At 29.0% G+C, this 15,999-nt stretch overlaps 2 protein-coding genes across 21 annotated transcripts in view; both read left to right on the top strand.

Annotated features, from left to right (window-relative positions):
- The window catches only part of LOC142226746 (uncharacterized), a 127,124-nt gene extending 117,726 nt beyond the window's left edge, over positions 1–9,398 (top strand). The window contains exon 2 of the mRNA XM_075296930.1: positions 9,273–9,398. The gene's annotated coding sequence lies outside the window, so the exon portion shown is untranslated. The remainder of the gene's footprint in view (positions 1–9,272) is intronic.
- Positions 9,399–9,543: 145 nt separating this feature from the next.
- Positions 9,544–15,999, top strand: part of Nhe2 (Na[+]/H[+] hydrogen exchanger 2) — a 169,501-nt gene continuing 163,045 nt past the window's right edge. For all 20 annotated transcript variants that reach the window (XM_075296924.1, XM_075296913.1, XM_075296920.1 and 17 more), the window contains exon 1: positions 9,544–10,925. In XM_075296924.1, coding sequence (XP_075153039.1) covers positions 9,663–10,925 — 1,263 coding nt within the window. In that variant the 5' untranslated portion in view covers positions 9,544–9,662. The remainder of the gene's footprint in view (positions 10,926–15,999) is intronic.

The raw sequence follows: 15,999 nt of genomic DNA, 5'->3' as shown, positions 1-15,999 counted from the left end.
TTCATTCCTAACTCGGTAATTGCGCTAATAGACAAAATATATTTTTATTAGAATATTTGATCAATTGTGATAAAGTGTTATATTGATGTTCATTTGTGGTCCATTAACTTTCGTATCAATGTGACCCCAAGGAAATTTTCAATTTCCAATTGATATTTATAAGGAGCTATGGTCTTTGTGCCAAATATATATTTAGGAGAAATATGAATTTGACATTAAAATGTTCGTTTTTAAACAAATAAAAAAAAATATATATATATAAAATAAAAAAAAATCATAATAAAAAAATAATACTAATAATAATTATTAATTATTAACAATTAATTTAAAAAAATATAATAGTGTATATGCTTTTGTGAAAAATATTGTTTAACTATATTTTGTAATGTTTTTTTTTTCATCTTCTGCTCTTGTAATTCAAAATATAATTGCTGTTTCTAAAGACAAAAACAAAATTAAAAATTTTATATAAAAACAAGTAAGTAAAGTCTAAATTCGGGCGGGGCCGACTATATTATACCCTTCACCCCTATGTAGGGCAAAATTTGTGTTACCATCTCAACTACTTCACATTTGCTGGAAGCTACATATATAATGGAGACAATTTTTTTACTTCCACAAAATCTCTAGAATTAAAATTTAAATCGGCTAACGCTATCCAGTTAATTGGAGGAAACTTCCATTGAAAATGGGTCTAAAATGTGTAACAGTCTACCATATTTACCCAACTCTGGTGTACGTATATATGGGAGCTATATATAATCTGAACCGATTTTGACTAAATTTGACATGTATAGTTAGAATAATAATTCTGCTATCTATGCAAAATGGGAGCCATATCTCAATCTGAACCGATTTCAACCAAATTTGGCACAATTAACGATACTACTAAACGTACTCCTTGTGCGAAATTTGAAGCAAATCACGGCAAAACCCTGGATTTTGAGGCCATATAAGTTCAAATCGGATGAAAGATATATATGGGGGCTATATCTAAATCTGAATCGATTTTGACCATATTTGGCACATACAATAGTATCGTTAAAAGTACCGCTTGTGCAAAATTTGAAGTAAGTCAGGGCAAAACTCTGGCTTTTGAGACCATATAAGTCCAAATCGGGCGAAATATATATATGTGAGCTATATCTAAATCTGAACCGATTTTAACAAAATTTGACACACTTAACGATACTATTAAACGTACCCTTTGTGCAAACTTTGAAGCAAATCACGGTAAAACTCTGGCTTTTGTGGCCATATAAGTTCAAATCGGACGAAAGATATATATGGGAGCTATATCTAAATTTCAACCGATTTCAATCAAATTTACCAAGCATTGGTAGAATGTCAATTCTACCCTCTGTGCCAAATTTCACGAAGATCGGCAGTAAACTTTGGCCTCTGTGGTCATATGAGTCTAAATCGGACGAAAGATATATATGGGAGCTATATCTAAATCTGAACCGATTTGGCTGATATTTTGCAAGATTTTCGAGATTCATAAAATATTTGGATGTACGATATTTCAAGCAAATCGGTTGATAAACACGCTAACTATGACCAAATCGGGGATAAATATATATGGCAGCTATCTAAATCTGAACCGATTTTTTCCAAAACCAATAGCGATTGTCTCTGTCCCAAGCAACGGCCCTATGCCAAATTTGAGGACGATCGGACTGAAATTGCGAGCTGTACTTTGTGCACAAAATTACATATACAGACAGACGGACAGACAGACGGACAGACAGACGGACAGACAGACGGACAGACAGACGGACAGACAGACGGACAGACAGACGGACAGACGGACAGACAGACGGACATCGCTAAATCGACTCAGAATTTAATTCTAAGCCGATCGGTATACTAAAAGATGGGTCTATGACCACTATTTCTTGGCGTTACATACAAATGCACAAACTTATTATACCCTGTACCACAGTAGTGGTGAAGGGTATAAAAAGATATAAAACAAATATTATAAATTAATTTATAATTCTAACAAAAGGTCGACAAAAATTCAAATAAAAACTAATATTATAAATTAATAGTATTACAAAGAATATATATTTTCATAAGCCGATAGATTCTATTATTTTTTTATTTATTTACATATTTATTATAATTAAAAATTACAGTAAATAAAAAAATTAACCACTAGCATATTTGTAATTTATTGTAATTTATAATTATAATAAATAGAAAGAAATAATATAAGTAAATAAAAAAGTTAACCACTAGCATATTTGTAATTTATTGTAATTTATAATTATAATAAATAGAAAGAAATATGTTAATAAATAAATAAAAATAACTTTTAAAAATTTTACAACTTTTTTATCTGTGCTCTTCTAACGCAAATTAACTATCAATTATCAGTGGAAATTAATAAGGTACTATGGCGTCATATTTATTATAATTAAAAATTACTATTTACAAAAAATTTAAGCACTATCAATTTTTTTAATTTATTGCAATTTTTAATTATAATAAATATGTTAATAAATAAATAAAAAAACTTTTAAAAATTTAAAAAAAAAATTATCTGTGCTCTTCTAACGCAAATGAACTATCTATTATCCGTGGAAATTAATAAGGAACTATGGCGTCATATTTATTATAATTAAAAATTACTATCAACAAAATATTTAAGCACTATCAATTTTTTAACTTTATTATAATTTTTAATTATAATAAATATGTGAATAAATAAAAACGTTTCAAAAATTTTTGCAATTTTTTTTCTGTGCTCTTTTAACGCAAATGAACTATCTATTATCAGTGGAAATTAATAACGAACTATGACGGCATAATTATTACAATTAATAAGGAACTATGGCGTCATATTTATTATAATTAAAAATTACTATTAACAAAAAATTTAAGCACTATATTGTTTTATTTTATTATAATTTTTAATTATAATAAATAAATAAAAACGTTTCAAAAATTTTTGCAATTTTTTTTTCTGTGTTCTTCTAACGCAAATGAACTATCTATTATCAGTGGAAATTAATAAGGAACTATAGCGTCGTATTTATTATAATTAAAAATTACTATTAACAAAATATTTAAGCACTATCAATTTTTTCAATTTATTATAATTTTTAATTATATCACTATCAATTTTTTTAATTTATTATAATTTATATAATTATAATAAATAAAAAAAAAGTTTTCAAAATTGTACATTTTTTTATCTATACTCTTCTAAGGCAAATGAACTATCTATTATCAGTGGAAATTAATAAGGAGATATGGCCTCTGGGTCGATTATGTTTGGAGGAATATCAATTTCGGTTTTATAAAATAATAAAAAAAACAACAATTTTATGTAAAGCATTAATAAAATAAACATATACAGTAAGACCTCTCTAATCTGTAATATCTAATGTGAATATTTTTAATGTATAATATTGAAAAGAATATTACAAAAATAATTAAAAAAATTGTATCTGTGCTTTTCAAATGCAAATGAACTTTCAATTGTCAGTGAATATTAATAAGAGGCTATGGACTTCTGGGTCGATTATATTTATGAGAAATATCAAGTTTTTTGCGACAACTATTATTTATTATTTTTAAATAAATTGATTTTTTTTACAATTTAGTTTTATTTTTTATCTTGTGCTCTTCTTATTCAAGAGATCATTGGTGTTTATACAAAAAAATTAAGAAGTAAATAAAAATATACGGAAAATATTAATTTGTATAGCCTTCATCCTTTTTATAGCCGTTCGGTCTCGGCTATAAAAAGGAGGTCCCTTGCCATTGAGCTTAACATGGAATCGGGCAGCACTCAGTGATAAGAGAGAAGTTCACCAATGTGGTATCACAATGGACTGAATAGTCTAAGTGAGCCTGAGACATCGGGCTGCCACCTAACCTAACCTATAGTCTTCATCATTACACTCAAAAGCAAGTATACTTGAATCCAATGATTTTGACCTTCCCTCAAGAATGTTGGTACACAGAAAAAAAATTCACGAAAATTTTTCCAATTAAAAAAATTAATTGACTTTTAAAAAATATTCAATTAAAACTTTAATTGATACTACAATTTTTTTTACTTTTTAATTAATTTTAAACAAAATTCAATCACAAAAATAATAGTATCAATTAATTTTTTAATTAGGTCAATTAATTTTTTAATTGACTTAATTAGTTTTTTAATTGATACTATCATTTCTGTGATAGTATCAATTTAAATAATTGAAAAAATTAGTTGGATCAATTGATTTCGTGATTGAATCAGATTTTGCTTGTGTCCGAGCCATATGTGCTGCTTCTTAAAAATAAAGACATTTGCTAACAACCATGCAAAAATTGGTTCATATCGGTCCATAATTATGTATAGCCCCCGTATAAACCGATCCCCAGATTTGAACTCCGGAGCCTCTTACAGGAGCAAAATTCATCCGATACGGTTGACATTTGGTACGTGGTGTAAGTATATGGTCTCTAACAACCATGCAAAAATTGGTTGATATCGGTCCATAATTATGTATAGCCCCCGTATAACCCGATCCCCAGATTTGAACTCCGGAGCCTCTTACAGGAGCAAAATTCATCCGATACGGTTGACATTTGGTACGTGGTGTTAGTATATGCAAAATTTGGTCCATATCGGTCCATAATTATGTATAGCCCCCGTATAAACCGATCCCCAGATTTGAACTCCGGAGCCTCTTACAGGAGCAAAATTCATCCGATACGGTTGACATTTGGTACGTGGTGTAAGTATATGGTCTCTAACAACCATGCAAAAATTGGTTGATATCGGTCCATAATTATGTATAGCCCCCGTATAACCCGATCCCCAGATTTGAACTCCGGAGCCTCTTACAGGAGCAAAATTCATCCGATACGGTTGACATTTGGTACGTGGTGTTAGTATATGCAAAATTTGGTCCATATCGGTCCATAATTATATATAGCCCTCATATAAACCGATCCCCAGATATGATCTCCGGAGCCTCTTGGAGGAGTAAAATTCATCCGATTCGGTTGAAATTTGGTACGTGGTGTTAGTATATGGTCTCTAACAACCATGCAAAAATTGGTCCATATCGGTCCATAATTATATATAGCCCCCATATAAACCGATCCCCAGATATGACCTCCGGAGCCTCTTAGAGGAGCAAAATTCATTCCATTCGGTTGAAATTTGGCACATTGCGCTAGTATATGGCCGCTAACAGCCATGCAAAAATTGGTCCATATCGGTCTATAGTTATATATAGGCGATCGCCGATCGCACAAAAATTGGTCCACATCGCCAAAAATAATCCTCCAAAATTTTATTTCTATAGAAATTTATATCAAAATTTTATTACTACAGAAAATTTGGTCAAAGTTTTATATCTATAGAACATTTTGTCAACATTTTATTTCTATAGAAAATTTTGTCAAAATTGTATTTCTATACAAAATTTTGTCAAACTGAATTATATACGTATTTAATCGGCCTTTTTTTGTTTAATATATACCCCGTATGGACTAACTTATAATTTAGAAGACGGTGTTAAGAAGTTTTAAGATATCTTGCCATCGACAAGTGTTACCGCAATCCAAGTAATTCGATTGTGGATGACAGTCTTTAGTAGAAGTTTCTACGCAATCCATCGTGGAGGGTACATAAGATTCGGCCTGGCCGAACGTACGGCCGTATATACTTGTTTTTATATAATTTAGTTTTATTTTTATTTTATGCTCTTCTAATTAAAGAGATAATTGCTGTTTATAAACAATTTAAGCAGTAATAAAAAATATACATAAAATATTAAAATTGTTTTTTAATAATTTTATTACCTATTATTTTCGTTTGCTCTTCTAAGTCAAATGACACATGCTGTTTATATAAAAAAATAAACTTTGTAAACATTGCCCTTTGCTTGGCTTCTTAAATTGCTCCAAATTGAATCCCATTTACCCTTCTATTAAGACTTTGTACAAATGCGTTTCTTAAGTGTTGGGCAACAATTTAATTAAAATTAATTGAAGATATAGTAGTCAAATGAAATAAGGAACAAATTAAACTGAACAAAAATATTTTGACAAAATTGTGATATTTATATTAATGGGTTTACAATTGAAAATTTGTTTATGTAACCCCTTGGTGTGCCAAAAACAAAAAAAAAGAGAAATTTAAATATGAATTTTCTAAACAACCAGCCCCTTTGTAGCCAATGTGTCGCTCGTTGTGTGCGTGTGTATCAAAGTCAATGTCATATTGAGATGAGGATGCTTGTTGTTGTGATACATGTTTGTTTTGTACAATTAATTAATTTTCTTATCAGAGGAAATAAATACGTCATTAATGACACAGTCACGAGTTTGATAAGGTTTCCTAAGGCTACCATTTTTTTATCTTCCGCAAATAAATTTTTTCGGCTTCATCTTTTGAAAGTCGTTTTATTTTAAGAGGTTTTTTTGAAGGAGCTATTAACAATAGGAGAAAGTGATAAAATGTTTACAGAGGGCCACATGTGATAAGAAGAAATTTGATCAAATAAAATTTAGTTTGTTTTAATTTAATGTAATTAACATTATGCATAATAATGTGACTTAATTTTGTTTAGTCTAAAATTAAAATTTTGAAAATATTTTTTTTCTCTAAATTTTATTGTTAATTTTAATTTTAATTTTAATTTTAATTTTAATTTTAGTTTTAATTTTAATTTTAATTTTAATTTTAATTTTAATTTTAATTTCAATTTCAATTTTAATTTTAATTTTAATTTCTATTTTAATTTTAATTTTAATTTTAATTTTAATTTTAGTTTTAATTCTAATTTTAATTTTAATTTTAATTTTAATTTTAATTTTAATTTTAATTTTAATTTTAATTTTAATTTTAATTTTAATTGTAATTTTAATTTTAATTGTAATTATAATTTTATTGTTAATTTAAATTTTATTGTTAATTTAAAATAAAAATTAAAAATATATATAATTTTTTTCTAAATTAAATTACAAATGATTTTCTTTACTTTAAGGAAAATTTGCCTTAGTTCAAAGATATGCGGCTTTAATGGAGGGACGCAAATTTCCACAATTTGTGTCCTAAATTTAATTTAAAAAATCAAAAAAGTTTAAAAACTTTCTTTTAATTGAAATTTCATTATTTTAAAAAAATTTGTTCTTAATATTGTGTAATTTGCTTGTCCTAAATTTTGGTTGGCTTAATCTTTAATACCACATAAATATTTTTTTCAGTGTTTTGTGGTACAGGGTATGATACGTTTCTGCATTTATAAGTAAAGCCAAGAACTATGGACTAGAAGATCCATAGTTTAGTATACCAATTGTATTAGAATTATATTTTGAGTCGATTTGGCGATGTCCGTTCATCCGTCAGTCAGTCAGTCTGTTTATGTAGTTTTGTATCCGTCCATCGGTATGTCTGTTCATGTTTTTTGTATGTGCAAAATAAATTAATTTTAATTTTAAAATTAATTTTAAATTTAAATTAAACTTTAAACTTAAATTAAAAGTTTAATTAAAATTTTAATTGAAATTAAAATTTTAATTTAAATTTAAAATTAAGTCCATAAGTCCATAATTTAGTATGCCGATCGTCTTAGAATTATATTCTGAGTCGATTTGGCGATGTCCGTTCGTCCGTCAGTCTGCCTGTCTGTCCGTCTGATTGTCTGTTCATGTATTTTTGTATCCGTCCATCTGCCTGTCTGGCCGTCCATCGGTATGTCCGTTCATGTATTTGTATGTGCGAATTATTTAATTTTAAACTTAATTTTGAATTTAAATTAAAATTAAAATTTTAATTAAAATGAAATTAATTAATTTTAAAATTAAATAAAAATTAATTTTAAAATTAAAATTAAATTCTTTTGCACATACATATACATGAACAGACAGACAGATGGACGGATACAAAAATACATGAACAGACAGCGGACTGATGGACGAACGGACATAGCCAAATCGACTCAGAATATAATTCTAAGACGATCGGTATACTAAACTATGGATCTTCTAAATTTTAATTTTAATTTAATTTAATAAATTAAAATTTAAAATTAAGTCCATAGTTTAGAATACCGATCGTCTTAGAATTATATTCTGAGTCGATTTGGCTATGTCCGTCCGTCAGTCTGCCTGTCTGATTGTCTGTTCATGTATTTTGGTATCCGTCCAACTGTTTGTCTGGCCGTCCATCGGTATGTCTGTTCATGTATTTTTATGGGCAAAATCAATTAATTTTAATTTTAAATTTAGATTAAAATTTAAATTAAAATTTTAATTGAAACTAAAATTAAAATTTGAATTTAAAATTAAGTTCATAAGTCCAAAGTCCATAGTTTAGTATACCGATCGTCTTAGAATTATATTCTGAGTCGATTTGGCGATGTCCGTTCGTCCGTCCGTCAGTCTGCCTGTCTGTCCGTCTGATTGTCTGTTCATGTATTTTTGTATCCGTCCATCTGTCTGTCTGGTCGTCCATCGGTATGTCTTTACATGTATTTTTATGGGCAAAATCAATTAATTTTAGTTTTAAAATTAATTTTAAATTTATATTAAAATTTTAATTGAAACTAAAATTAAAATTTGAATTTAAAATTAAGTTCATAAGTCCAAAGTCTATAGTTTAGTATACCGATCGTCTTAGAATTATATTCTGAGTCGATTTGGCGATGTCCGTTCGTCCGTCAGACTGCCTGTCTGTCCGTCTGATTATCTGTTCATGTATTTTTGTATTCATGTATATTTTGACAAATAAATAATTTGTAAATTTTTTATCAATTTTAATGCATTCTTGCGCCTGTGTGGAACGTTTGACATCAAATATTTTCAAAAATGGATTTGTCATTTTTTTCGACAAAATTTAAATAATTTTTACCATTTTAGAAATTCTTAATTCTATTCTTCTATTTGAAACAAAAAATTAAAATTTTCTATTAAAAATATGAAAAAAGCGAGTTATAAAAAAATTGACTCAAATGAACTTCCTGTGCAGCTAAAATAAAGAACTTCTGTGAGGACATTTTTGGAAGTGCTTTTAAAGTGGTGTTTTTAGAAGAACTTCCAATTTTTTTTGCTGGTTATATGTATAGTTTTTTTTTTTAATTTTATCTTTTTATTGTCAATTTTAATTTTAATAATAATAATGAAATATATGTACAATATGCTAAAATTAAAATTTTAAAAATAATTAAAAGATGAATATGTTTTAATTAATTATTTTAATTCCTAACTAAGCCTTTTACTAATTTTGTTATATATGTTTTTTTCTTCTCTCATTTCAGAATTAATCAGCAACGTTGTACTTAATTTAAACCTCATATTACAGCAACCAACTAATTATAATAATTCTAATAGAAATGCAATTCCCATAATAATAGTTTATAAAACCAAATAAAAAAAAAAAACAAACATTACAAATGTTTGCATAATAAAACAAAAACACAAAGAGAAAAAATGAAACTAAAACATTGGTAAAACTTAAGGACACTCAGACATTCTTCCACCCACCACAAAAAACCCCCCTCCAAAAACAAAGGAAGAAAATACAAATAGCACAATAAGTCCTCAATTAGCAGTAACGAAAATTGTGCTTAACTCTCCAAGAGTCTGTCCTAGAAATTCCAAAAAAAAAAAAAAAATAAACAAAACAAAAATTGCCTGTTAGTTAAATTATGTACCCAGACGTTTGTCATAGAAATTCCAATGAAATTTTCCATAGACGTCCAACAACGAAAGGCACAGAGGGCGACGAGAGATATCAAAATTCAAAAATACCCCAAAAAACAACACAAAACTCCCAAAATCCCCCATTAACAAATATGGCTGTTACTAGAACATTAATGGAGACATTAATGGCTCTACGAGATATGAAAGAGGAATCGATGGATAAAAAGAAAACGCCATCATTGGAGCAGGAAATGAATTTGGCCCGTAGGGCATGTTGGTGCAATGGCAAAGACAATGCGAACTATCGCCATACCCAACTTGAATGCTGTGAGAATTGCTTTAAATTAAATTCCCAAAATGATATTGCCAATGGTGGTGATGTATCACCACAACATGCAAATGAAGATGATACAACAACAACAACAACAAATACAACGGTTTTGAATGGTGCTAAGAAAATATTTAGTAAAAATATTATTAAAATAAATTCAACTAAAACTAATGCTAATATTAATCAAACTATGAATAGTAATTTAGAAGAATCTAGTAAAACTACAGAAACAGAAACTACCGCAGTCACAAATCCAACTACAAATAGTTTAAATTTAAGAAAAAGATTAACTACTCCTAAGCACAATGATGGCCGCCAGCTAAAGGATTGTGAGGTTAAGACGGAGGATTTTCATAGTAATCCAAGTCGCCAAACTACTACTCCCCATTCCCTAGTTTCTGATGTAAATAAAAATCCCAATGTCAACAGTGGCAGCAGCAGCAGTAGTCAATGTAGTGTCAATGTTATTGTAAAAAGTTCCAATTTTATAGCCACTATGCGTCTCTTTCTCCTGCAATTATGGTTGACTTTTGTGGGATTTTGTGAACGAAATACCATAAAACGCAATGATCCACGTTTTGAAAATGTTCGCCAGAAACAATCGAACAGAAACTCCACCTCATCCTCCTCTTCTTCGTCGTCAACCCAAAATTCTTCTAATGCTTCCAAAACACCATCATCATCCTCATCGAAGGATGCCAAGAAACCGGGTCAATTTAAATTTAAACTTTTGACAAATAAAAAAGTGTTATTTCTTTTATTGGTGTGTTTCTTCTTTTCCTGCATACAACGCATTGATGCTCGTCCCAATGCCGATGTAAATGGCGGTAATAGTGGAGCTGATTCGGGAGCGGTAGCCACTGGCGCCGGATCGGTAGCATCAGCAGTGGGCGCTGGAGTTGATAATAGCTTTACAGTAACACCCGGAAAGGCAAATGTAAGTAGATCATTTTCATCTTTTTTTCAAATTAAAAATTTTAAATTTTAAATCGAACTCAGACAAACCTTTAAAAAAAATATATATACAAAACATTTCTGCAAATCGTTCATCAATTTTTCGATATTTTATTAATCAATAAAATGGCTAATGGATTACTTCAATATTTAATGAAGTAATCCTAGTTTTAAGGCCACTGTACGTTATTGTGAATTGAAAATATTTTTTTTGGCAAGTAAAAAAAGTAAACTTAGTTCCTTACATTCAACATTACAATCTGTCATTGAAGTGCCCAAGCTTCTCTGCAGTCTAATAAAACTTTCCTTTAATTAAACTTGTCAAGTAATTGTTTACAGTTTTAAAGGCATTGTTATGGGTAAAAGTTTTGACTCATTTGTCACTGAATTTTATCAAAAAATTCCCAACAAAAAATTTGGATGTTCTTCTATATGCACAACTTTAAAAGCGCTTCCAAAAATGTCTTTATGTTCTTTATTTTAACTGTACATGAAGTTCATTTGAGTCAATTTTTTTATAACTAGCTTTTTTCATATTTTTAATTAGAAATTAAAATTTTTTTTTATTTCAAATAGGTCACAAAAAGATTAAGAATTTATAAAGAGGTACAAATTATTTAAATTTGGCCGAAAAACATGCTAAATCCATTCTAGAAAAATTGCGAATTTTTGAAAATATTTGATGTCAAACGTTGCAGACAAGCGTTAAACTGCATTAAAAATCATAAAAAAATTTAAAAATTATTTATTTGTCAAAATATCACAAAATTTCTTAATTCACATCCAAAACACTGATGCGAATTTAGTACACCGGCTGTTGAAATGGTGATGTTAAATTCATCGTTTCTGCGCCAATTTTGCACCACTTCCGGATCCAAAAAGAACATTTTCACCACTTTTTTGGTGACGCTTTTTTGCTGGGTTTCTCAGTCTTCGGTACTCTGACTTGAACAAAAAAGGTTTTAAAAAATTTTTCGAAAAACTTCTAGAGAAATTTGAATAATGCATCATAGTTTTAGAAACACTGGTGTAATTGAATTAAATTATCTTTGATCTACTTATTTACACTTTTGAAAGATGTGTTGTCTTCTTTGTCAAAATTGAATTTAGCAAATCATTTTAAGGGCATAGCTTCCAGAGAAATTTTAGTATATTTCACCTTTTTTATTATAATATCACACCTTTCAAATGCTCACAATCTTTTTATCAATAGATATCACATGAAAAAAAAATTCTCTACGAAATGTTTTCAGAAGTGTTTTCCTATGTTACAGTTTTAAAATCATTGTTGTATTCCTAATGATTTAAAGGCCAAATAAGAGTTATTAAATTTTATAATCAATGTTATCTCCTTAGACACATTATTATTAAATAAAATTCTTATCTAGACAATTTGTTCAGTTACAAATACACTGTGTTCAATTAACTTTTTTTCAAATATATTTTTCGCTTACAGAGTAAGCTAGAGTATTTCAAAAAGACATCCATATCTATCGCACGTTACTGAGGCACCTAGAAAATTGTTGTGGCTATGTTTACAGTTACAAAGACATTGTGTGTTCAATTGACCCTTCCAGTGAAAGTTTAGTATATTTCACTTTTTTTAGTAAAATTTCACACCTTTGCAATACTCACACAATTTTTGTAATTTTTTCTTCAATAGATATCACATGAAAACAACTTTCCTCTTCGAAAATGTTTTCAGAATTTTTTTTTCTCATTTTACAGTTTTAAAATCATTGTTGTATTCCTAATGATTTTAAAACCAAACAAGGATTATTACATTTTATATTCAATGGTTTCTCATTAGACACATTATTAGTCGTCCAAGCAATTATTGAATAAAATTCTTATATAGAAAATTTGTATAGTTACAAATACACTGTGTTCAATTGACTTTTTCAAATATATTCTTCACTTATAGAATTATTTAGATTATTTCAAAATATATCCATATCTATCACACGTTACTGAGGCACCTAGAAAATTGTTGCTGTTTACAGTTACAAAGACACTGTGTGTTCAATTGACTCTTTCAGTGAAATTTTAGTATACTTCAGGTTTTTATAGTAAAATTTCACATTTTTCCAATGCTCACACATTTTTTGTAATTTTTTCTTCAATAGATATCACATGAAAACAACTTTCCTCTTCGAAAATGTTTTCAGATGTCTTTTCTCATTTTACAGTTTTAAAATGTATTCCTAATGATATTAAAACCAAACAAGGATTATTACATTTTATATTCAATGGTTTCTCATTAGACACGTCGCCCAAACTGTTGTTGAATAAAATACTTATCTAGAAAATTTTTCTAGTCATTTGTAGAATAACAAATAAACTGTGTTAACTGTGTACTGAGGTACGTAGAAAATTATTGTGGTTATGTTTACAGTTATAAAGACACTGTGTGTTCAATTGACCATTCCAGAGAAATTTTAGTATATTTCAGGTTTTTTTTTAGTAAAATTTAACACCTTTCCAATACTCACACAATTTTTGAAATTTTTTCTTCAATAGACCTTTTCTCTTCGAAAATGTCATCAGAACTTTTTTTTCATATATTACAGTTTTAAAATCATTGTTGTATTCTTAATCATTTTAAGACCAAAAAAGAGTTATTAAATCTTTTGTTCAATGGTTTCTCATTAGACACATTATTAGTGGCCCAAATTATTATTGAATAAACTTTTTATCTAGAAAGCTTTTTACTCATTTGTACAGTTACAAATACACTGTGTTCAATTGACTTTTTCAAATACATTATCCGCTTATAGAATTATTTAGAGTATTTCACAAAGACATCCATATCTATCACACGTTACTGAGGCACCTAGAAAATTGTTGTGGTTATGTCTACAGTTATAAAGACATTGTGTGTTCAATTGACCCTTGGAAATATATTTTTCTCTTGTAGAAAATCGAAAATTATTTTGAGTATTTTAGAAAGACATTCATGTCTATCTGTGACACACATTATAGGAGGCGTCCAGAAAATTCTTCGAGTAATTTTTACAGTTAAAAGGACTGTGTGAAATTGAACCGTTTCAAATAAACCTTTCTCTTAGAGACAGCAGGATAATATACTGAGTACTTCAGAAAGACATCCATGTCTATCTAAGGCGCGCACTATCGAAGACGTCTCGAAAATTGTTCGAGTTATTTTTATTGTTACAAAAGCACTGTGTTGAAGCGCTATGGGAGGCATCTACAAAATTGTTTGATTAATTTTCACAGTTACAAAGACACTGTGATCAATTGAAGTGTTTCTAATACTTGTTTTGTTATAAAAAATCGGACATTAGTTAGAGTAGATTAGAAAAAATATCAAAACTTATCTTAGGCGAGCGCTATTGGAGTCATCAAAAAAATTGTTTGACTAATTTTTACAGTTACAAAGACACTGTGTTCATTTGAACCGTTTCAAATACACTATTCTCTTAGAGGCGAGTAGATGATATATTGAGTACTTTAGAAGGACATCCGTGTCTATCTAAGGCTCACACTATCGAAGGCGTTTAGAAAATTGAGTTAGTTTTATTGTTACAAAAGCAATGTGTTGAAGCGCTACGGGAGGCTTCTACAAAATTGTTTGATTAATTTTTACAGTTACAAAATACACTGTGATCAATTGAAGCGTTTCTAATACTCTTATTTTTATAGAAAATCGGACATTAGTTAGAGTAGATTAGAAAAACATCAAAGTTTATCTTGGGCGAACGCTATTGGAGTCATCTAGAAAATTTTTGGAGTAATTTTTACAGGTACAGGTTAAACAGACACTGTGTTCAACTGAACCGTTTCCAGTGTAATTTATCTCTTATAGAAGATTGGATGTTATTTTGAATATATTAGAAAGATAGACATGGATATCTTAGGCGCACATTAGCAGAGACGCTTAGAAATTTGTTCGATAATTGTTTACAGTTACAAAGGCACTGTTCAATTGAATCGTTTCCAATACTCTTTTATAGAAAACTGTACATTATTATTAGTTTTTTAGAAAAACATCCATGTCAACCGTACGCCCATTTCTTATATATATTAGAAATACATCCATGTCTATCACATGGAGGCGCATTAACAGAGGCGTCTAGAAAATTGTTCGATAATTGTTTACAGTTACAAAGGCAATGTGCTGAAACGCTATAGTAGGCATTTAGAGAACTGTTTGATTACTTTTTACAGTTACAAACACACTGCGATCAATTGAATACTCTTTTCTTTTATAGAATACTCTTTTTCTTTTATAGAAAATCGAGCATTATTTTGAGTATTTTAGAAAAACATCCATGTTTATCGTAGGCTCACGCTATCGGAGTTCTCAAGAAAATTGTAGAAGCTTTTACAGCTACAAAGCCATTTTGTTCAATTGATCCTTCCAAATACACTTGTTCTCTTATAGATGATGTGATATTATTTTGAGTATAAAAGAAAAAACATCCATGTCGGTCTGAGGCGCACATTGTCAGAGGCGTCTAGAAATTTCTCCGAGTAATTTTTACAGTTACAAAGGCACTATGTTCAAACGCTATGAAAAGCATATAGAAATATTTTTTAATTAATTCTTACAGTTGCAAAGACATTGTGCTCGACTGAACCGCTCTTAATACTCATTTTCTTTTATAGAAAATTGGACATTTGTTAATACTCTTAATACTTATTTTCTTTTATAGAAAATTTGACTTTTGTTAGAGTGCAACATCGATGTCTATCTTAGGCGCACATTTTCGGAGTCATCTAGAAAATGCTCATTTTTGCAGTTACAGAGATACCGAGTTCAATTGAAACATTTCAAATATACGTTTCTCTTGTAGAAGATCGATCAATATTTTGACTACTTCAGAAAGACATCCACGTCTATAGTAGGTGCAAGTTATCGGAGCAGTCTTGAATATTGTTGGATTAAGTTTTACGGTTACAAAGACACTGTGATCAAATGAATCGTTTCTGATATATGTTTCTTTCATAGAAATCGGGTTTTTTTGATTACTTTAGTATGTCTATCCGTGTCTTTTTATTAGGTGAACGCTGGAAGACTTTGGAGTAATTGTTAC

Source organism: Haematobia irritans, chromosome 2 (genome assembly GCF_050003625.1).
Source record: "Haematobia irritans isolate KBUSLIRL chromosome 2, ASM5000362v1, whole genome shotgun sequence".
Taxonomy (NCBI): Eukaryota; Metazoa; Arthropoda; class Insecta; order Diptera; family Muscidae; genus Haematobia; species Haematobia irritans.
The sequence above is the reverse complement of the archived record's forward strand: the minus strand, read 5'-3'. Positions and strand labels throughout refer to the sequence as shown.